Source organism: Somniosus microcephalus, chromosome 11, assembly GCF_052327205.1.
Source record: "Somniosus microcephalus isolate GS21.2 chromosome 11, FLI_Smic_1.0, whole genome shotgun sequence".
In the NCBI taxonomy this organism is placed as follows: domain Eukaryota; kingdom Metazoa; phylum Chordata; class Chondrichthyes; order Squaliformes; family Somniosidae; genus Somniosus; species Somniosus microcephalus.
In genome coordinates, this window is record NC_140997.1 from 65,916,913 (window position 1) to 65,938,699 (window position 21,787).

The window sequence follows — 21,787 nt, forward strand, 5'->3', positions numbered from 1 at the left end:
TAGATTCAACATTATCTCATATTTTCCAAGTTATTACAGCTCAAGAAATCATTTAATCTCTGGTAACATCAGTCAAACTAACCTCTACAAAGCATGCCCACTATATGTCATCGTTAAGTGTAGCTAGCTTTGGGACCACATTTTAAATGCAAGATTCTTACCAATTTGAGTTAAAAAGCAAAAAAGGTTATTGATTAATCTGGGAGTAAACCAACTACACTCCTACACATGCCATTCAATGGATGATTCTTTAGGTTATGGTCTTGGCCATCAAGTTCACCAAACCCCTCTATAAAATTCCAATAGCTGCAGAAACATGCTTCAACTAGCAAGTTTCCCAGGAAATAAAATAATTGACAACAAAAAGGGACAAAAAATGCATCCAGCTACTTTGTCTTTTTAGCTATAAAGTATACTTTAGACTAGGCTATTCAAACAGCAGACTGGTGAGGGGAAAATCAGAGAGGGAAGAATTAGGTGGGAGTTAAGTAAAGAGAGCCTCTGTGAACCGGGCTTAAAATTGTACTATGGAATACAAGTAACAAATCTTTTATTTTGGAACTCCAAATGCCAGCATCACCAATTTGGGTCAATAGACCTCCAGTCACATTAGTTGAGTATTCCCATAGTAGCATATGCAAATCACTCAAAATGTATTAGTGTTACATTTACAACAGCTAAAGACACAGATCATGAGTCTTGCTTCAAGTCAAAAACCTGCCAAACTAAATGCACGTTGGCTAATTTCAACTGGAAAATTTAAACTGGACGTGCTACCACAACAGTGATTTGTTGCACCGTTAAATACAGCTCATATTTTCTTCTGTTAAACTTAAAATACTTGCATCATGTAGAATGCTTTAAGCAATTATTCATTTACCTGGTGACATCAATATAATGGGCATTGGTTTCCTCCTCCATTCCCATAGCAGCATTTCTCAGATAAGCCTGCAGAGAATCTATGAGCATTTGCAAAGAAACCCCATCAGTTGTCTGTTCAATAATACTATCCAGTTCATTAAGCATGTTCTGCAAAGTATTTTCTCCTTTCATCATGCATCTAAGGGCTTCTGGAAAGATAATCTGTCTGAAGTTGGTGTTTAGTTCCTGTTGAAAATCATATCCAGTGTTAACAAAAGGGTAAGCTATTTTAATTAAGTTACTAGAACACTGACACCCCAAAAAATTCCCTGAGCCACACTAACCTGCAGAGAAGTGTACACTCCATTAGCCAAATAAACTGCTTCCGATGCTTCCATAGGGTTTGGGATGTCAAGATCCTGTGGAACCAGCTGGCATTGCTCAAGAAGCTGTACAAGACAGGTAACATTGCCACTCATACTACAGAGCTCCTCTAAAAACCAAGCCCCATCTCTGGAAGTCAGATCAACCAGCTGTTCCCCAGCACTCGAGGCAGCACCCTCCATCATAAGGTTCCGCCTACAACATAACAAACAGTTCTAGATGTGTATACTAGCCATCAAGAACTTACTACAGGCACAAATTATTTACAACTGTGTCAAACCTCACATTTTAATCTAATTACTATGTACAAGATGAGATCTAAGCTACAGTGATGGCAGCCACAATTTTGTTTTAAAAAAAAGTCAAGAACATCAGGTACTCAAACCAACTGTTTTCACGTGTCAAATTATTTTCCTGTTAAAAATAGCATATTTGACAAAATAAAAATGACACATTTGGATGAAGACCACCATTAATACAACTTTTTAAAAAAAAGGCAGTTTAAGACAGACCAATTCATAAGATAAGCTATAACTTCTATAGGGTCTTCATTTGCCACAGCTAACATCTATAGTACGACAGACTATACCTTGTTAACGTGCAAAGGGCAGAGATTATGACACTAGCAAGACTTAAGGATCCCTCATCGCCATTTTCATGGAGGAAAACTTTTATGCAGCGTTCAATTTCCTTCAACTGCTCTTCACAAACAGGTAGAGTTACTGATTCTTGCTTCAGGCGCTCAACCTGTCTGATTAACCGGCTGTTAACATCTGCTGCAAAATGTTGAAGTGTCATCTCAGTAGCAGTTATGAACTGACATACTGTTGGGGGCTGCTGGGGAGCATATTGTATCTCATACCTAGAAAACAAACATGTCAATGTTGCATACAGTAAAGACATTTCTACATTTAACTTTATAACATATGGTTGTAGTTTACTGGTCCACTGCCTAGAATGGTCCTGCACTAGATCCACTTGTCAAGTCAAACTGTATTTCTTCTGAGATTTGTGATCCAGTCAATCATTCCCACCTGGTGCTATCTACCAAGTATAATGTGTTTCAAGGACATCTTTATATGAAATTCTGGACCACAATGTGTCTTTTAAAAAAATCTACAACAAATCTATTCTGCACATGGAACTGTAAAAGGGTTTTAGTACCAGGTCAGAGAGCCATATATCCAAGTTTGGCGATGACACAAAGATTGGTGGCATAGTAAGTAGTGTAGACTGGAGCATAAAATTACAAAGAGACATTGATAGATTAAGTGAGTGGGCAAAACTGTGGAAAATGGATTTCAATGCAGGCAAGTGAGAGATTATCCATTTTGGACCAAAAAAGAATAGATCCGAGTATGGTGAATAGCTAGGAGCAGTGGAGGCCCAAAGGGATTTAGGAGTTCATGTACACAGATTACTAAAATGTAGTAGTCAGGTACAAAAAATAATTAGAAAGGTGAATGGAATGTTAGCCTTTATATCTAGAGGGTTAGAATATAAAGGGGAGGCGGTTTTGTTACAGTTATATAAAGCTCTAATTAGACCACACCTGGAGTACTGCGTACAGTTCTGGGCACCGCACCTTAGAAAGGATCTATTGGCCTTGGAAGGATTGCAGCGCAGATTCATCAGCATGTTACCAGGATTCCAAGGGTTAAATTATGAGGAGAGATTACATAAACTAGGCTTGTATTCCCTGGAATACAGAAGGTTAACTGGGTGGTCTGACTTTTTAAAAAAAAAAAAAATTTGTTTATGGGATTTGGGCATCGCTGGCAAGGCCAGCATTTATTGCCCATCCCTAATTGCCCTTGAGAAGGTGGTGGTGAGCTGCCTTCTTGAACCGCTGCAGTCCATGTGGTGAAGATACTCCCACAGTGCTGTTAAGGAGGGAGTTCCAGGATTTTGACCCAGCGCCGATGAAGGATCAGCGATATACTTCTAAATCAGGATGGCGTGTGACTTGGAGGGAAACTTGGAGGTGGTGGTGTTCCCATGTGCCTGCTGCCCATGTCCTTCTAGGTGGTAGAGTTCGCGGGTTTGGGAGGTGCTGCCGAAGAAGCCTTGGCGAGTTGCTGCAGTGCATCTTGTAGATGGTACACACTGCAGCCACAGTATGCCGGTGGTGGAGGGAGTGAATGTTTAAGGCGGTGGATGGGGTGCCAATCAAGCAGGCTGCTTTGTCCTGGATGGTGTTGAGTCGAGTGTTGTTGGAGCTGCACTCATCCAGGCAAGTGGAGAGTATTTCATCACACTCCTGACGTGTGCCTTGTAGATGGTGGAAAGGCTTTGGGGAGTCAGGAGGCGAGACACACCCTGCAGAATACCTACTAGGAGTTGTGAATGGCACTGAACACTGTGCAGTCATCAGTGAACATCCCCATTTCTGGCCTTATGTTGGAGAGAAGGTCATTAATGAAGCAGCTGAAGATGGTTGGGCCTAGGACACTGCCCTGAGGAACTCCTGCAGGAATTTCCTGGGGCTGTGATAATTGACCTTCAACCACCACAACCATCTTCCTTTGTGCTAGGTATGACTCCAGCCAGTGGAGAGTCTCCACCCCCCCCCACCGCTGATTCCCCTTGACTTCAGTTTTACTAGGGCTCCTTCATGCCACACTCGTTCCAATGCTGCCTTGATGTCAAGGGCAGTCACTCTCGCCTCACTTCTGGAATTCAGCTCCTTTGTCCATGTTTGGACCAAGGCTGTAATGAGGTCGGGAGCCGAGTGGTCGGAACCCAAACTGGGCACCAGTGAGCAGGTTATTGGTGAGTAAGTGCCGCTTGATAGCACTGTCGATGACACCTTCCATCATTTTGCTGATGATTGAGAGTAGACTGATGGGGCGGTAATTGGCCGGATTGGATTTGTCCTGCTTTTTGTAGACAGGACATACCTGGGCAGCTTTCCACATTGTCGGATAAATGCCAGCGTTGTAGCTGTACTGGAACAGTTTGGCTAGAGGCGCGGCTAGTTCTGGAGCAAAAGTCTTCAGTTCAACAGCCGGGATGTTGTCAGGGCCCAAGGACTTTGCTGTATCCAGTGCGCTCAGCCATTTCTTGATATCACGTGGAATGAATAAAATTGGCTGTAGACTGGCTTCTGTGATGGTGGAGACCTCAGGAGGAGGCCGATATGGATCAGCCACTAAGCACTTCTGACTAAAGATTGAGGTTTCAGAATTTTAGGGTAGATAGAGAAACCTTATCTGCTGGTGGGGGAGTCTAGGACAAGGGGACATAACCTTAAAATTAGAGCCAGGTCATTCAGGAAAAGTTACAAAACACTTCACACAAAGGGTGGTAGAAGTGTGGAACACACTCCCACATAAAGCAGATGCTGGCTCAATTAATAACTTTAAATGAGATCGACAGATTTTTGCTAGTCATGGGTATTAAGGGATATGGAGCCAAGGTGGGTGGGTGGAGTTAGGATACAGATCAGCCATGATCTCATTGAATAGCGGAACTGGCTCGAGGAGCTGAATAGCCTTCTCCTGCTCCTATGTATCAAAGATCTAGACAAAGAAAATAGTGTGTTTAAAAAAAACAGCAGAAAGTCAGATGATTACAGAAGTCTTTATAACTTTCCCAATTCCCTTGCAAGAGAACATTTGGGCATACATGGAGGTACAATTCGCCAGGTACTCATAGCCCTCTGGCACCTCTCTCAAGTGGCCATTCCTCATGTGTGGCTACAAACTTGAGTGTCACTCTTTGACCATAGGATTTTACAACCACATCTCTTCAGTCCTCAACTAATGTCCTTAAATGCATACTTTACAGCAGAAATCACTGGACAGTGAACAGGAGTGGGCACCATGGCTGATTTTTCCTTTAGCTCAGAGGCCAATAGAAAGATCCCAACTATAACTCCAGAGATCAGCTAATACAGCACAGATAATTCTATTCCATCCATGTTGAGTGGCCACAATAGATGAATTAGCTGGCAAGCTCAATTCAATTTCCATTTTAACTTGCGACCATACTTCACATTGTACTCACTTTCTATACAGTTCCTGACAGTGTTCCACCGTCATGTCACAAATCAGTTCTTGCATCCATGTTTTCCACTGCTCCATCCTATGCTTCTGGAAGACCGCCTTTGGATACTGCAGAGCCACAGCGGCATAGCTGTGCAGCTGTTCCAGGCAGCCACGCAAGATGGTACGACGTTGCTGTAGCAGTGCGCCAACCTCTCCTTCCAACTGTTCACATTGGCTGATCAGGTGTGCCTGGCCTGCGTTCTGGAGAAAGGTCGTAGCTGGTACATAGCTTGGAGCCCCTATGTTAAAACAAGGGAAGAAAAAGTTCAAACCAGAAAGACATTTATTTTTATATTTAGCAATTAAAAGATAAGGGCCTAGAAATTGGGTTGGGGCGCCAAAGTGGCGCAAAAGTCGCCTGAGCGCAGGATTTAGCGCAGCGTTCGAGGCTTTAGCGATCGTCAGATATTCAGTTTCATTGCCCCTCGAGGGACACGGGGCGAGGCGCTCCGCGTCCCTCTTAGGGCGCTGAAACTGAATATCGCAGCGCAACGTGCCGCAGCGCCACGGCACACTGCGGTACTGCAGGTCTTCCTCCCACTGTTAATAAATGTAAGAAGTCACACAACACCAGGTTATAGTCCAACAGCTTTATTTGAAATCACATGCTTTTGGAGCGCTGCTCCTTCTTCAGGTGAAGTGGAGAAATGCATAAAGACACAGCTTATATAGTCAGAGAATCATGTCAGATGTTTACAGGTAACCTTTCCAACTGCCATTTATCACACCTCGGCAGAGAGATAATCACAGCAGTCAAAGGTGTGAATGGTGTCCAAACAGGTCAGTCAGGGAAACATTACATCAAAGAACAATGAGGTGGGGTCACAAGGGGTCAAATATTGCAGATGCTGGGGTCTGTATGAAAAACAAAAAAAGACAAAACATTTTCTTTGGCTGGAAATCACAGCAGGTCCGGCCGCATCTGTGTAGAGAGAACAAGCCAATGTCGACTCGAGTCTGGATGACCCTGCGTCAGGTGGGGTTACATGTAGCGTGACATGAACCCAAGATCTCGGTTGAGGCCGTCCTCATGGGTGCGGAACTTGGCTATCAGTTTCTGCTCGACGATTTCTGCCCCACCACCAAAATGGACCCCATCGGTCTCGCGGCAGACGCAGAGGAATTCATCAGGAGAATGAGGCTCCGGGAATTCTTCCACAAATCCCAAGATGTCAGCAGCGAACCCAATGAGACAATCAATGATCTGGAACAGCAGACAGAGGGATCCGCAGTGCAGCAACCGAAGAAGAGTCAAATTGGACCCCTCCGGAGGGTCGCTGCCCTAAGCTTGACATGTATGCTCAAGCTGTCAGGAGATGCATCAACGCCAGATTCATCAGCCGCACTCACAAGACAGTCCAGAATGTCACCCGAGCACAACGCAACGCCATCCACGCTCTCAAGACCAACCGCAACATCGTCATCAAACCAGCAGACAAAGGAGGTGCCATCGTCATACAGAACAGAACGGACTATTGCAAAGAAGTATACCGACAACTGGACAACCAGGAACACTAGTTACCCGCAGATCCGACCAAAGAACACACCCGCCAACTCAACAGACTGATCAAAACCTTCGATCCAGACCTTCAAAGCATCCTACATGCTCTCATCCCACGTACTCCCCGCGTGGGAGACTTCTACTGCCTCCCAAAGATACACAAAGCCAACACACCTGGACGTCCTATCGCATCAGGCAACGGAACCGTGTGTGAGAACCTCTCTGGATATGTCGAGGGCATCCTGAAACCCATCGTACAGGGAACCCCCAGCTTCTGTCGCGACACTACAGACTTCTTACAGAAACTCAGCACCCACGGACCAGTTGAACCAGGAACACTCCTCGCCACGATGGACGTCTCGGCACTCTACACCAGTATCCCCCACGATGACGGCATCGCTGCGACAGCCTCAGTACTCAACACCAACAACAGCCAATCTCCAGACGCCATCCTACAACTTATCCGCTTCATCCTTGACCACAATGTCTTCACCTTCGACAACCAGTTCTTTACCCAAACACACGGAACAGCCATGGGGACCAAATTCGCACCCCAATACGCAAACATCTTCATGTACAAGTTCGAGCAAGACTTCTTCGCTGCACAGGACCTCCAACCAACGCTATACACCAGATACATCGACGACATTTTCTTCCTATGGACCCACGGCGAAGAATCACTGAAAAGACTACACGATAACATCAACAAGTTCCATCCCACCATCAAACTCACCATGGACTACTCCTCAGAATCGGTCTCATTCCTGGACACACGAATCTCCATCAAAGACGGACACCTCAGCACTTCACTCTACCGCAAGCCCACGGACAACCTCACGATGCTTCACTTCTCCAGCTTCCACCCTAACCACGTTAAAGAAGCCATCCCCTATGGACAAGCCCTGCGAATACACAGGATCTGCTCAGACGAGGAGGAACGCGATGGACACCTACAGACACTGAAAGACGCCCTTGTAAGAACGGGATATGACGCCCGACTCGTCGATCGACAGTTCCGACGGGCCACAGCGAAAAATCGCATAGACCTCCTCAGAAGACAAACACGGGACACAACCAACAGAGTACCCTTCGTCGTCCAGTACTTCCCCGGAGCGGAGAAACTACGCCATGTTCTTCGCAGCCTTCAACATGTCATCGATGACGACGAACACCTCGCTAAGGCCATCCCCACGCCTCCACTACTCGCTTTCAAACAGCCGCCTAACCTCAAGCAGACCATCATTCGCAGCAAATTACCCAGCTTTCAGGAGAACAGCGACCACGACACCACACAACCCTGCCACAGCAACCTCTGCAAGACATGCCAGATCATCAACACAGATACCATCATCACACGTGAGGACACCACCCACCAGGTACATGGTACATACTCATGTGACTCGGCCAACGTTGTCTACCTCATACGTTGCAGGAAAGGATGCCCCGGAGCATGGTACATCGGCGAGACCATGCAGACACTGCGACAACGGATGAACGGACACCGCGCAACAATCACCAGGCAGGAGTGTTCCCTCCCAGTCGGGGAACACTTCAGCAGTCAAGGACATTCAGCCTCCGATCTTCGGGTAAGCATTCTCCAAGGCGGCCTTCGAGACACACAACGCAAAATCGTCGAGCAGAAACTGATAGCCAAGTTCCGCACCCATGAGGACGGCCTCAACAGAGATCTTGGGTTCATGTCACGCTACATGTAACCCCACCTGACGCAGGGTCATCCAGACTCGACTCGACATTGGCTTGTTCTCTCTACACATATGCGGCCGGACCTGCTGTGATTTCCAGCCAAAAAAAATGTTTTTTGTCTGTTTTTTTGTTTTTCCATACAGACCCCAGCATCTGCAATATTTGACCCCTTGTGACCCCACCTCATTGTTCTTTGATGTAATGTTTCCCTGACTGACCTGTTTGGACACCATTCACACCTTTGACTGCTGTGATTATCTCTCTACCAAGGTGTGATAAATGGCAGTTGGAAAGGTTACCTGTAAACATCTGACATGATTCTCTGACTATATAAGCTGTGTCTTTATGCATTTCTCCACTTCACCTGAAGAAGGAGCAGCGCTCCGAAAGCTTGTGATTTCAAATAAAGCTGTTGGACTATAACCTGGTGTTGTGTGACTTCTTACATTTGTCCACCCCAGTCCAACTCCGGCATCTCCACACCATCCCACTGTTAAGGGGGAGGTGCCTGCAACAGCGCGAACCCCGATCGCGAGTGCCGGCAAACGAGTCCGGCACCAAGGAGAAGTGCCAGGCTCTCGGGAAACAGCCGGCAATGCCGTTTTGGGGGGGGGGGGGGGGGGGTAGGAGGCCGGGGACGGAGGTGCTGGCAGGCGGCTGCCGAAAAAGGCGGCCACCCTGCACCTCCACCTTAACTTGCGCCGCGGCCGGCACAGTAAGGCCCCGTGAACCGGGCGCGGGTAGCGAACGGCGCAACTGCGGCGTTCGCTACCAAATATCGCGAACGGGGCGCTGCGCACACCGATGACGTCATCGGTGGCGGCGCAGCGCAAAAGACTAACGCCACCATTATCGCCCCAACTCAATATCGCGGGAGGCGCAGCCAGTGGCGCTACAGCCACTGCCTGCCTCTTTAGGCGCTACTCACCCAATTTCTCCCCCTAGGAAGCTTAAATGTACCACCATTTGCCCAAGGGCATTGCTTTAAGTTTTATATACTTTTTTTTTATAAAAAGAGTTAGGACAATAATTCCCAATCACCCCCAGTCTAATGTTCCGTAGTATCTGAAATGAAAACAAGCAATAGTGAGCAGAAATATCTGTCGACACCACATATTGTCCGGGAAATGTAATCAGGTTTACAGGTGGGTGTAAGGTGCATTTGTAGTGTGCTCAGTTTATCCATTCCAGGTTATTAGTGGCAGGATCACAGCATTAGGAGTTCTGTCACCAATTCCAAACTTCACACACACTGAGGAAAATTCCCAATATACCCACTATCCTAAATGGAAATCAAAGGTGCATTCAGACAGTATTTAGGCTCACACAAGTGGAACTAATCCTGGGCTTCATGATCTTGTTCTATAATACAAAACTTTAGTCCACTCTACATGACAAGAAAGTCTACATTTGGAATGTTATTTGTGGCACGCTATATGTCCAATTGTTGAAGTTTGTCAGTGAATGGCCATTACCTAGGTCCAGTGGAGTACTGATATCCTGAAGCAGACTTGCAAGCTGTGTGGCTTCTAGACTTGAAAAGGCAGCCTGATATTGTGTAATCCACTGTTCAAAGTCATTCAACTTCACCTGAATAGCATCCTGTACAGCCAGCTGCTGAGACTGGAGCTGGGTATGTTCTGAATATCTAAATGCAAGACAAACAGTTATAGTATGGAAAGCAATAAAAACTATTCACTTCCTATGTTATTTCAGCAATTCTACCAGTAAGACAAGAAAACCTTCAACCGAATGTAACCTTAGTTACCAACAGCAAAACTTTGTACGATAACAAAAAAGGTAAAATTATTATTTTTCCTTGAAAAATTGTATTTCCTCATTTCCACTTTGTTAGGTCGTGCAATGGGAAAGATGCAGATAACGAGATAGAAAGTAAAATATTTCAGTTCAGAGGAAGGGCAATTAGGGATGGGCAATCATTTTTTTTTTATTCTTAATTTTTATGGGATGTGGGCGTCGCTGGCAAAGCCAGCATTTATTGCCCATCCCTAATTGCCCTCGAGAAGGTGGGGGTGAGCCGCCTTCTTGAACCGCTGCGATCAGTGTGGTGAAGGTACTCGCAACAGTGCCGTTAGGTAGGGAGCTCCAGGATTTTGACCCAGCGACGATGAAGGAACGGCGATATACTTCCAAGTCAGGATGATGTGCGACTTGGAGGGGAACTTGGAGGTGGTGGTGTTCCCATGCATCTGCTGCCCTTGTCCTTCTAGGTGGAAGAGGTTGCGGATTTGCGGAGGTGCTGCCGAAGAAGCCTTGGCGAGCTGCTGCAGTGCATCTTGTAGATGGTACACATGGCAGCCATGGTACGCTGGTGGTGGAGGGAGTGGGTGTTTAAGGTGGTAGAGGGGGTGCCAATCAAGCAGGTTGCTTTGTCCTGGATGGTGTCGAGCTTCTTGCGTGTTGTTGGAGCTGCACTCATCCAGGCAAGTGAAGAGTATTCCATCACACTCCTTACTTGTGCCTTGTAGATGGTGGAAAGGCTTTGGGGGAGTCAGGAGGCGAGACACTCACCGCAGAATACCTAGCCTCTGACCTGCTCTTGTTGCCACAGTATTTATGCGGCTGGTCCAGTTAAGTTTCTGGTCAATGGTGACCCCCAGGATGTTGATGGTGGGGGATTCGGTGATGGTAATGCCATTGAATGTCATGGGGCAGTGTTTAGACTCTCGCTTGTTGGAGATAGTCATTGCCTGGCACTTCTGTGGCACAAATATTAGCTGCCGCTTATCAGCCCAAGCCTGAACGTCGTCCAGGTCTTGTTGCCTGCGGGCATGGACTGCTTCATTATCTGAGGATAAAATGCTGGCCTTGCCAGTGACGCCCACATCTCAGGAATTAAAAAACAAAACAGGGGTAATTAGGATCCTTGATGTAAAATGTGCATTAACAAGGGCAGGGCCAAAATGGAGTTCAGCTGTAATACCTTCATGATAGAATAGCCTGCAACACCCACTATTTGGGTATGGTACCCAAGCACGAGGCAGCACCGTCAGGAGAGGGAAAAAAGGAGCAGAAGAAAGGGAAAAACATACTTTAGCAAAAAAAAAAGATATGTTCAGTTAAGCTATCTGTACCGGAGGATTAAATACTGACCTCCCACTTGGGTTCTGAGAGGTTATTAAGTAGGAATTTTAACTGTAAAATACACTACACATTTTGTCTTTGTGCAGGTTATGATCTCAGTATCAAGCATGATTACTTGGGCATTTTACTGATAAAGCAATCTTTCAAATAGAGACAGTTTTTCAAATAACAGTTCAAGTTTCTAAGATAAGCACTGAAGTAAAGAAGGCATTTTCTTTATGTATTCTTCCCATTTATTTAATTACAAGAAATATTTTCCATTGGATTCTAAGTTCTGCTGCATTTAAAAACTTCCACTTCTTATAGTTCCACCCAGGAAGGATATCAAACAGATTTGCGGAGGCAGCAGACCCAAGAGGGAGCGAGAGCAGAGCCTGAGAATATAAAGAGCGCGGCAGAGAGAGCGGAGGCAGCGGACCGGACAACAAAAACAAGGAGTGATGTCACAAGAAAGCAGGGAAGTGATTGGTTGGTCAGTATTTCTCTCCATCTTGGGCATTGGTTTAAATTAAGAGCTGGGATTAAAAACTAAACGTTCAAAAAGAGGGAGCTGATTGGCGAGTATCTGGCAAGTGTTTTTACTTGGCTTTCTTAAGTTTGTTCCAGCTAGGTTAGTAAATAGTCTGTTAATTAGAGGTATGGCAGGGCAGCTCACACCCGTGGAATGCACATCCTGTGCCATGTGGGAAATCCTGGACATCTCCTGTGGTCTGGACGAGCACATGTGCGGGAAGTGTCGCCAGCTACAGCAGCTTGAGCTCCGGGTTACGGAGCTTGAGCTGCGGCTGCAATCACTGCTGTGCATCCGCGAGGCTGAGAGCTACGTGGATAGCACGTTTCGGGAGGTGGTCACCCCGCAGCTTAAGAGTGTGCAGGCAGAGAGGGAATGGGTGACCACCAGACAGACGGAGTGCAGGAGGACCAGACAGGTAGTGCAGGAGTCCCCTGAGCCCATCTTGCTCACCAACCAGTATTCGGCGCTGAGTACTGGTGAAGGCGATGGTTCCTCTGGGGAGTGCAGCCAGAGCCAAATCCACAACACCATGGAAAGCTCAGCTGCACAGGCGAGGGGGGGGTGGGGGTGGTAAGAGGAGAGGGAGAGCAATAGTGATAGGGGATTCAATAGTTAGGGGAGCAGACAGGCGTTTCTGCGGCCGCAGACGTGACTCCAGGATGCTATGTTGCCTCCCTGGTTCCAGGGTCAAGGATGTCACTGAATTGCTGCAGGGCATTCTGAGGGGGGAGGGTGAACAGCCAGAGGTCGTGGTCCATATCAGTACCAACGACATAGGTAGGAAGAGGGATGAGGTCCTGCAGGCAGAGTTTAGGGAGCTAGGAAAGAGGTTAAAAAGCAGGACCTCAAAAGGTAGTAATCTCTGGATTACTACCAGTGCCACGTGCTAGTGAGTACAGAAATAGGAAGATAGAGCAGATGAATGCGTGGCTGGAGAGATGGTGTAGGAGGGAGGGCTTTAGATTCCTGAGGAATTGGAACAGTTTCTGGGGGAAGTGCGACCTCTACAAGCCAGACGGGTTGCACCTCAATGGGAACGGGACCAATATCCTTGTGGGAGGGTTTGCTAGTGCTGTTGGGGAGGGTTTAAACTAGCTTGGCAGGGGATTGGGAACCTAAGTATAGAGTCAATAGGGAGGGAAGAAAAACTGGAATTGGAAAACAAAAACGTAGAAAGTAAATTGGAAGGACAGAGGAATCGAGGACTAGATAGTAGTTAACAAGGAGGTTTGCCTGTACTAAATGGTATATACTTCAATGCAAGGAGTATAGCAAACAAGGCAAATGAGCTGAGGGCACAGGTAGATACTTGGGACTATGATATTATAGCTATTAGAGAGACGTGGCTGAAAGAGGGGCAGGTATGGCAGTTCAACATTCCTGGTTGCAGGATTGTCAGATGGGATAGAGGGGGAGATAAAAAGTGGGGGGGTCGCAGTATTGATTAAAGAAACTATTACAGCTGTGAGGAGGGATGATATGTTGGAGGTATCATCAAACGAGGCCATATGGGTCGTACTGAAAAACAAAAAAGGAGCGATCACACTGCTGGGAGTGTACTACAGATGCCTACAGAGGGAGTTAGAAGAACAAATATGTAGACAAATTTCTGAGACATGCAAAAACTATAGGGCAGTAATAGTAGGGGATTTCAACTACCCCAATATTAACTGGGATAAAATTAATGTGAAGGGTATAGAGGGCGCGGAATTCCTAAAATTCATCCAGGAGAACTTTTTTAGCCAGTATGTAGCAAGCCCAACAAGGGAGGGGGCGGTTCTGGACTTAGTTTTCAGGAATGAAGCTGGGCAGGTAGAAGGTGCATCAGTGGGGGAGTATTTTGGTGCTAGTGACCATAATTCGGTTAGATTTAAGGCAGTTATGGAAAAGGAAAAGGATAGACCAGGAATAAAAATTCTAAATTAGGGAAAAGCAAATTTTGCTAAGCTCAGAGGGGATTTAGCCACAGTGGACTGGAAACAGCTACTTGAAGGTAAATCGGTGTCAGAGCAGTGGGAGGCATTCAAGGAGATCGGGAGGGTTCAGACCAAATATGTGCCCTTAAAGAAAAAAAGGTGGGACGAACAAATCTAGAGCCATACAAGGTAGGATAAAGAAAAAAAGGGGAGGTGTATGACAGATACAGAGGGCTAAATACTCCAGAATCTTTAGAGGAGTACAGAAAGTGCAGGGGTGCAATTAAAAAGGAAAGAGAGAGCATGAAAAATTCTTGGCAAGTAAAATCAAGGAAAACCCAAAGATGTTTTATAAATATATTAAGAGTAAGAGGATAACTAAAGAAAGGGTAGGGCCTATTAGAGATCATGAGTGTAATCTGTGTGTGGAGGCAGGAGACGTCGGTAGGGTTCTTCATGAATACTTTGCGTCTGTTCTCACAAAGGAGAGGGGCAAAGCAGACATTGCTATCGGGGGGGGGGGGGGAGGTGTGTGAAGTATTAGATGAAATAAACAGTGAGAGGGGAAGCATTAAGGGGTTTAGCAGCTTTAAAAGTGGATAAATCCCCAGGCCCGGATGAAATGTATCCCAAGCTGTTAAGCAAAGCAAAAGAGGAAATAGCGGAGGCCCTGACCATCATTTTTCAATCCTCTCTGGCTTCAGGTGTGGTGCCGGAGGACTGCTAATGTGGTACCCTTGTTTAAAAGAGGGAGAAAAGGATAGACCGAGTAATTACAGGCCAGTCAGCCTAACCTCGGTCGTGGGAAAATTATTGGAAAGAATTCTGAAGGACAGGATAAATCTTCATTTAGAAAGGCACGGATTCGTCAAGGATAGTCAGCATGGACTTGTTAAGGGAAGGTCATGTCTGACAAACTTGATGGAATTTTTTGAGGAGGTAACAAGGAGGGTAGATGAGGGTAGCACATTTGATGTAGTTTATATGGACTTTAGCAAGGCTTTTGATAAGGTTCCACATGGCAGACCTGGCACAAAGTTAAAAGACCATGGGATCCAGGGCAAAGTGTCAAGTTGGATTCAAAACTGGCTCGGAGGCAGGAAGCAGAGGGTAATGGTTGATGGGTGTTTTTGTGACTGGAAAGCTGTTTCCAGTGGGGTTCCGCAGGGCTCAGTACTAGGTCCCTTCCTTTTTGTGGTATATATCAATGATCTAGACTTGAATATAGTGGGCATGATTAAGAAGTTTGCAGATGACACTAAAATCGGCTGTGTGGTTGATACTGAAGGAAGCTGTAGACTGCAGGAAGATATCAATAAATTGGTCAGGTGGGCAGAACAGTGGCAAATGGAATTCAATCCGGAGAAGTGTGAAGTAATGCATTTGGGGAGGGCTGACAAGGAAAGGGAATACACATTAAATGGTAGGACACCGAGTAGTGTAGAGGAACAAAGGGACCTTGGAGTGCATGTCCACAGATCCCTGAAGGTAGCAGGCCAGGTAGATAAGGTGGTTAAGAAGGCATACGGAATGCTTGTATTCTATACCATGGCTAATAAAGGCAAGAGCAGGGGGGTTATGCTTCAACTGTATAAAACACTAGTTAGGCCTCAGCTAGAGTACTGCGTGCAGTTCTGGTCACCACATTACAGGAAAGATGTGATTGCACTAGAGAGGGTACAGAGGAGATTTAAAAGGATGTTGCCGGGAGTAGAGAATCTTAGCTATGAGGAAAGACTGGATAGGCTGGGTCTGTTTTCCTTGGAACAGAGGCGGCTACGGGGAGACCGTAGGAGGTGTATAAAATTGAGGGGCATGAAGTGGAAAGGACCTATTTCCCTTAGCAGAGGGGTCAAAAACCAGGGGGCACAGATTTAAAGTAATTGGTAGAAGGTTTAGAGGGGTTTTTGAGGGGAAATTTCTTCACCCAGAGGGTTGTGGGGGTCTAGAACTCACTGCCTGAAAGGGTGGTAGAGGCAGGAACCCTAACCACATTTAATAAGTACTTGGATGTGCACTTGGGGTGCTCTAACCTGCAGGGCTATGGACCAAGAGCTGGGAAGTGGGATTAGGCTGGATAGCTCTTTGTTGGTCGGCGCGGACACGATGGGCCGAAATGGCCTCCTTCCGTGCTGTAACTTTCTATGATTCTACCTACTGGAACATGGATGGGCTTACTCCACAAGTACGCAAAATTAAAAATGACTGATGATCCCAAGATCAAGCTTGTTATAGTCAACTTGGAGTTATCCTTAGTGGTGACCAAGATCTTTGAAACAATTCTCAGTGTCACAGAACTTTCAGCAAGTTTTCTGATCAGTGAAAAAAATAAGTTTTAAATTTAATATGGCTGTTGTAAAGCAAGTAATTCAGCAACACAACTGAAAAACTGCATGTAAATTGCACCTCTATATGGCATCGTGCAAATTCAGTTACATTTTATACTGTATATGTAGAGGAAATTAAGTCATAATACCTCAAAAAGCAACAAATCCTTCAAGTGAGAGGGGAGAATTGGCAAGATGATTAAATTAAAAAAATCTTTTCACTTTTTTTGAAAAAAAGACATACCTTTGTTCCAATGTGCGAGCCGGGTGGTCAGAAATATCATCAGCTCCTTCCAGAAATTCTATTTCCTCCAGCAATTTACCCTGCAGTTTCTCCACTTTTGTCAACTGTTCCTGGAGATTCAGATAATCCTCCAGGCTTGTATCAAGTTTAGGAATAACAGCCAGCATATCATCCCTGTTCTTAAACCAGGTCACCTTTTGTGTGTGTGGGATGAGGGAAAGGAGCAAAAATTCAAACCGTTAAGAAAACACAACATTCAGTTCACAGTTTAAGAAGTCAAACCACATCACTTCAAATTGAAACAAGTTATCCCGTTTTGAGTTTAGTTTAGAATTATTTTAAAGCTACATCTCTGTGCATACAAGATCTCAAAAGCCTTCTTAAAGTTTCAATCAATATCTATCCAAAGCTTAGACATTTAAGAGAAAAAAAGCAAATCTGCAGCTCCTTCCTAAATCTTTATTAACTACCTCAGCATTGGTTGATTCTCCTTAGTGGACAATTACGCTTTTGGACATGGAGATAGACTGGAATTAACGGTGTCCTCTTGGCATCCTAGGTAAAAGTTCAGTGTGTGCGGATTTTCCTTCACAGTGGCAAATAATTTCCATAGCATCTACATATAATTAACTCGTAGTTACTCGAGTTGCGTTTGTTATGGAGCTAATTTTCCTGGCCTCTCACTACCCCAGAACTGGACAAGTGCAGAACAGCCAAAGTGTGCTGCACCTGACCAAGCCCAAGTAGTGCTGCTTACTTTATACCCCGGGGGAATGCCCACCCTTTGACTGGGCCTTGCGCCTGAAAAACAAATTTACGCACAACCACAGGTCTATTGAGTTGCACTGGGGGTTCCCTAGGGGGAAATAGGCAGCACCAGACGCAATGGTCAGGATAATCAGTCCCTACATAACCACCTTTTTCTGGGTGATCCTGCGTGTAAGTACCAATCGAGCAGAATCTTGGTAAATCAAGACAGAAGGCTCGGAATGCCTCATTCCATCTCATTTACATCTCTATGATAGGTCCATGCCTACTACAGGTGCAAGCCTAGCACAGCGCACCTCCTTCCCACTCCTCCGTGCCGCCACCCTGCCCCCCCCCCCCCCCCATGGGAAGCCCCAGAAATCCTAGTGCATCATAAAAGGGCGCAAAGACTCAAAATAGGTCCGACTCTTTTCTTTTTCAAAGTGGTTATCTGCACCAACAATCGGAGGGGGGGGGGGGGGGGGTCGGGTGTCAGAGGGAGAATCAGAGGGGGGAAGGTATCATAGTGAGGGGGGGGGAAGGCAGAGGTGAGGGTATTGGAGAGAGAAGGGAGGAATCGGAGGGGCGAGGCCAGGAGCTCGGGGGGGGGGGGGGGGGGGGGGGGTTGCGGTAAAGAGCACGGAGAGTACAATGGGGATGGACAAGAATGTGATCCAGGACTAAAGGGGGGGGGGGGGGGGGGGGGGGAAGAAATGAGTGTGAGAATGGGAGCTTGGTGGTGAGACGGATCACGTTCTTCCAACCCCACCCCCTTCACACCCGCACCATGTTCTCCCATCCCTCCCCCTAGACCGGGTTGATTTCTCAGAAAGCTCGGTGCGTGTGTGGCAAGTGACATCATTGGACTGGATGAAATCCAGAAGTCATGACGCTGCCACTATTCACTTCATATCCAATAAACCTGTTAATAATCCGTGACCCACACGCAATGCCTCATCTATTTCATGGGGTGGGTGGGAGGCAGGGGGGCAAGGAGGTCAGGAACTTGGGCAGTGGGGGCAGGAACTTGTTTGCGGGGGGGTGGGAGAAGGTCTTAAGCTGCGAGGGTGAGCCCTGTCTGTTCCAAGTGAGTTCTGTTCTGTCTGGAGTAGGCAGTCAGAATGGCTTGAATTACACTTTGCAAAGTAGCCGATTACATAGGCAGGAAGGATCGAATTACACATTCCCGCGAACTGCTGGGTGTGTCTTGTCCTTCAAGGGGACCAATCAGGACTTGTCATCCAAGGGGACCAATCAAAGCTTTTGGTGTTGGGGATAAACATGTCCTTTCTTTTTTGTCCAGGGAAATGGACGTTCCCCGAGGACAAAGACCAAGAGGTTTGATCCGTATATCTCAACCTTCTCAAAATAGATTAAAGCATATTAAACAATTTACTAATTCAAATGTCTGCTGAAAAAAGTTGGATTTCCTAGCTTTGAATTCGAAGTGAAGATTTGCTATTTTTGAAGATTATATACTATTCTCAATGCTAGATACCTTAATTTCAGCAACCCTGGAAGAGAAGAGACTGCGGGTAATGTCTCGTTCCATCTCCCTCTTGCTCTGTTTGCTCTCAGCTTGCTGGCCTCCTCCACCATACACAGCACCAGCAAATCCAATCTCACCACCTGCGGTCCAATCCACCAATGGATCATATACAAAAGCTTCCAGCAATGTCAAGAGGGTCTCTCGGCCACGTCGCATTATTTGGACTACCTAACAGGGAACAAAAAGAACAGAAAAGCTGGATGGAAGAGACTGAAGTTGGACAGGGTCTGCAAGCATTTTATGGTGATGTGATCGATTCATAAATATATATGCAGCAGTATACGACTGCTGTAACTTTCAGCTAATAAACTAACCTGCTCACAAGAAAGTCTGAACAATCCTTCAACTCCAGTCACACCAAGTGCTGTTTCAATATTCTGAGTCATTCTGAATGGAACCTTCTCAGGAACTCTTAGGCTTTTGCCTAAAGATATTTAGAGTAAAAAATGTTAATTATTATCGTACAAAAAGCAGGATATGACACTACAGAAAAAACAACAGTATATGCAGAAGTACCTTTTTCAAAGCAAACATTGTAGTCAATGTGCACCACTTCTCCAGTTGTCATGTCTATAAGTACATTATCCAAGTGTCTGTCACCAAGTCCAATTATGTAGCCCACCATGGACATAACTGCAGTTGATCTTGCATATGACTGGGAATAAAATAACATTCATTATCAAGACACAGCAACAGAACGAGAAAAGATTCAAGCAATCCACCTTCTTAGGATAACGACTTTCATTTACATACCACCTTTAAGATAGTAAAACATCCCAAGATGCTTCACAGGAGGGTTATCAGACAAAATTTGACACCGAGCCACATAAGGGGATATTAGGAAAGTGACCAACTTCTTGGTCAAAGAGGTAGGTTTTAAGGATCGTCTTAGAGAGGCAGCGAGGGTTAGGGAGGGAATTCCAGAGCTTAGGTCCTAGGCAGCTGATGGTGAGCTACCAATTGTGAAGCAATAAAAATTGGGGATACACAAGAGGCCAGAATTGGAGGAGCGCAGAGATCTCGGAAGGCTGTGGGCTGGAGGAGATTAGAGATAGGAATATGTGAGGCCATGGAAGGATTTGTAAACAAGGATGAGAATTAAAAAAAAGAGGCTTTGCAAATTTCTGTACTTTCTTTTTACTCTGCAGAAGTGAAACAAAAACAAAACTGGACAACTACCGGTTTAAAAAAAGCTAACTACATATGAATTTGAGACTGAAAAGATCATCTTGTGATTAGCTGCTGTGTTGCACAGAATGAGGATACTCATACTCAAGGAATGACGATTCCACCAGATAAACAGCTTTCTCAACATAGTTTGCATTTCCTCCTCCCATGAAGATTCTAAGGGAACCGGGAAGAATGCATTGTCTTTCAACAGGTTTTACAGTGCTTGGTAAATTTACAAGATTACTCCATGAGGTCGTTTTACAGATAATTTAATGGTCATCATTTCTGAGGCTATATAAAGATACAGTGGCAGACAGGTAGAATGATCCTCAACTAATCTTGGGTTTCTTGCTGCCAGTTGATAACAATGCAAGCATATACTCCACCACCCATTTAAATAAACAAGCCTAATTTCTGAGTTCAATAGAAAACAAGTACCTAACCCAGGCTGGCACTGCACTGAAGTGCTGCACTTTTAGAAGGGACATTAAACTGAGTCCTCATCTACTTGTTTAAGTGTGTGTTAAGTGATCCCATGGTACTATTCAAAGAAGTGCCGGAAGATCTCCAAGTATCATGGCCAATATTTATCCATCAGCCATCACAACCTCCACGAAAAAAGCCAAATTAAATCAACTACTGGGACCTTGTGTGCAGATTAGCTGTCACATTTGCCAAAATAATTACATTTCAAAAAGTAATTCCTTGGCTGCAAAGTGTTTTGGGATGCTCTGAGGGTATAAACATGCTATATAAATGTAAGCGCCTTCCTTCCTCGCTGCTCCTCCATCAAATAAACAAAGCAAAACAAGGAAAGACAGAGTACCGTCCATCTAAAGAATCAGACACATTCTGTGGAGGTAGTTAGATATGGGCTTCAATACCCCCTATCTTTAAATCACAAGATGGAAAAATGTTGACTACAAATACTTGAGTTTGGTGACCGTTACTGCAACAGTTCAGTTAAAAGCAAAACGGTTTTCCAAGTGTACAGCTTGAGGTCATGTTTACTATGACTCAAAAAGGTCGGTACAGAAGCTCATGTAAAATCAAGTTCAGGTCCTGACCTCACCTCAGAACCTACTCATGAACCGGAGAACAAGAGAATTTTCAATGAATACTTTTGGACGAAATGATTGTGGTAGCCATTCCAAGAGAGCACGTACTATTTTTGTGCCCTTTACAGTACCCACACTATTTCCTTGACCAGACCCCCCCAGTTATGAGGCATTATAACATCTACAAGAATCTTCTCCAGAAACACTTTAGTAAAGTTGCAAATTTACCAGGCTGAGAGAACAAAAACATTTTCTGCAGTAACAATAGGTCAAGAGTACTGGACCAATCCAGTCTCCCAGATTTAAACTCGGCTTCGGTATTACCCAAATGGCCAAGTGAAAACCTGGGAATAGGTTCACTTCAGCAACTACATCGAGAGATTGCCAATTACCAAATGTGCTAGTTCATGTAGACTATTGGGTTATCAACTGCCTAAAATATTGGTAGAATTTTTCTGTAAAATTGATCCATTATCTAGAAATTCAAAGGCAAGTAAAATTTTGATTGATTTCTTACATATGAAATATTGTGCATATACTAAATATGGCAAATGTGCTGGTGTTGCTGCATTCTATACATTATTGCCCAAAAGCTTCACTCGTGTATGTACCTATATAGGAATTGTTTAAATATAGGTGAAGAATTAATACTTATTGC

The 21,787-nt window shown here is 45.3% G+C and overlaps 1 protein-coding gene across 3 annotated transcripts in view; it reads right to left on the reverse strand.

Moving 5' to 3' along the window:
- The window catches only part of smg1 (SMG1 nonsense mediated mRNA decay associated PI3K related kinase), a 177,176-nt gene that overhangs the window by 47,422 nt on the left and 107,967 nt on the right, over positions 1-21,787 (reverse strand). For all 3 annotated transcript variants that reach the window (XM_086000818.1, XM_086000817.1, XM_086000819.1), the window contains exons 43-51: positions 19,418-19,556; positions 19,216-19,325; positions 18,851-19,069; positions 16,606-16,799; positions 9,975-10,147; positions 5,254-5,533; positions 1,835-2,107; positions 1,206-1,440; positions 881-1,107 (exon numbers count right to left, since the gene is read on the reverse strand). In XM_086000818.1, the coding sequence (XP_085856944.1) occupies positions 881-1,107; positions 1,206-1,440; positions 1,835-2,107; positions 5,254-5,533; positions 9,975-10,147; positions 16,606-16,799; positions 18,851-19,069; positions 19,216-19,325; positions 19,418-19,556 (1,850 nt within the window). The remainder of the gene's footprint in view (positions 1-880; positions 1,108-1,205; positions 1,441-1,834; positions 2,108-5,253; positions 5,534-9,974; positions 10,148-16,605; positions 16,800-18,850; positions 19,070-19,215; positions 19,326-19,417; positions 19,557-21,787) is intronic.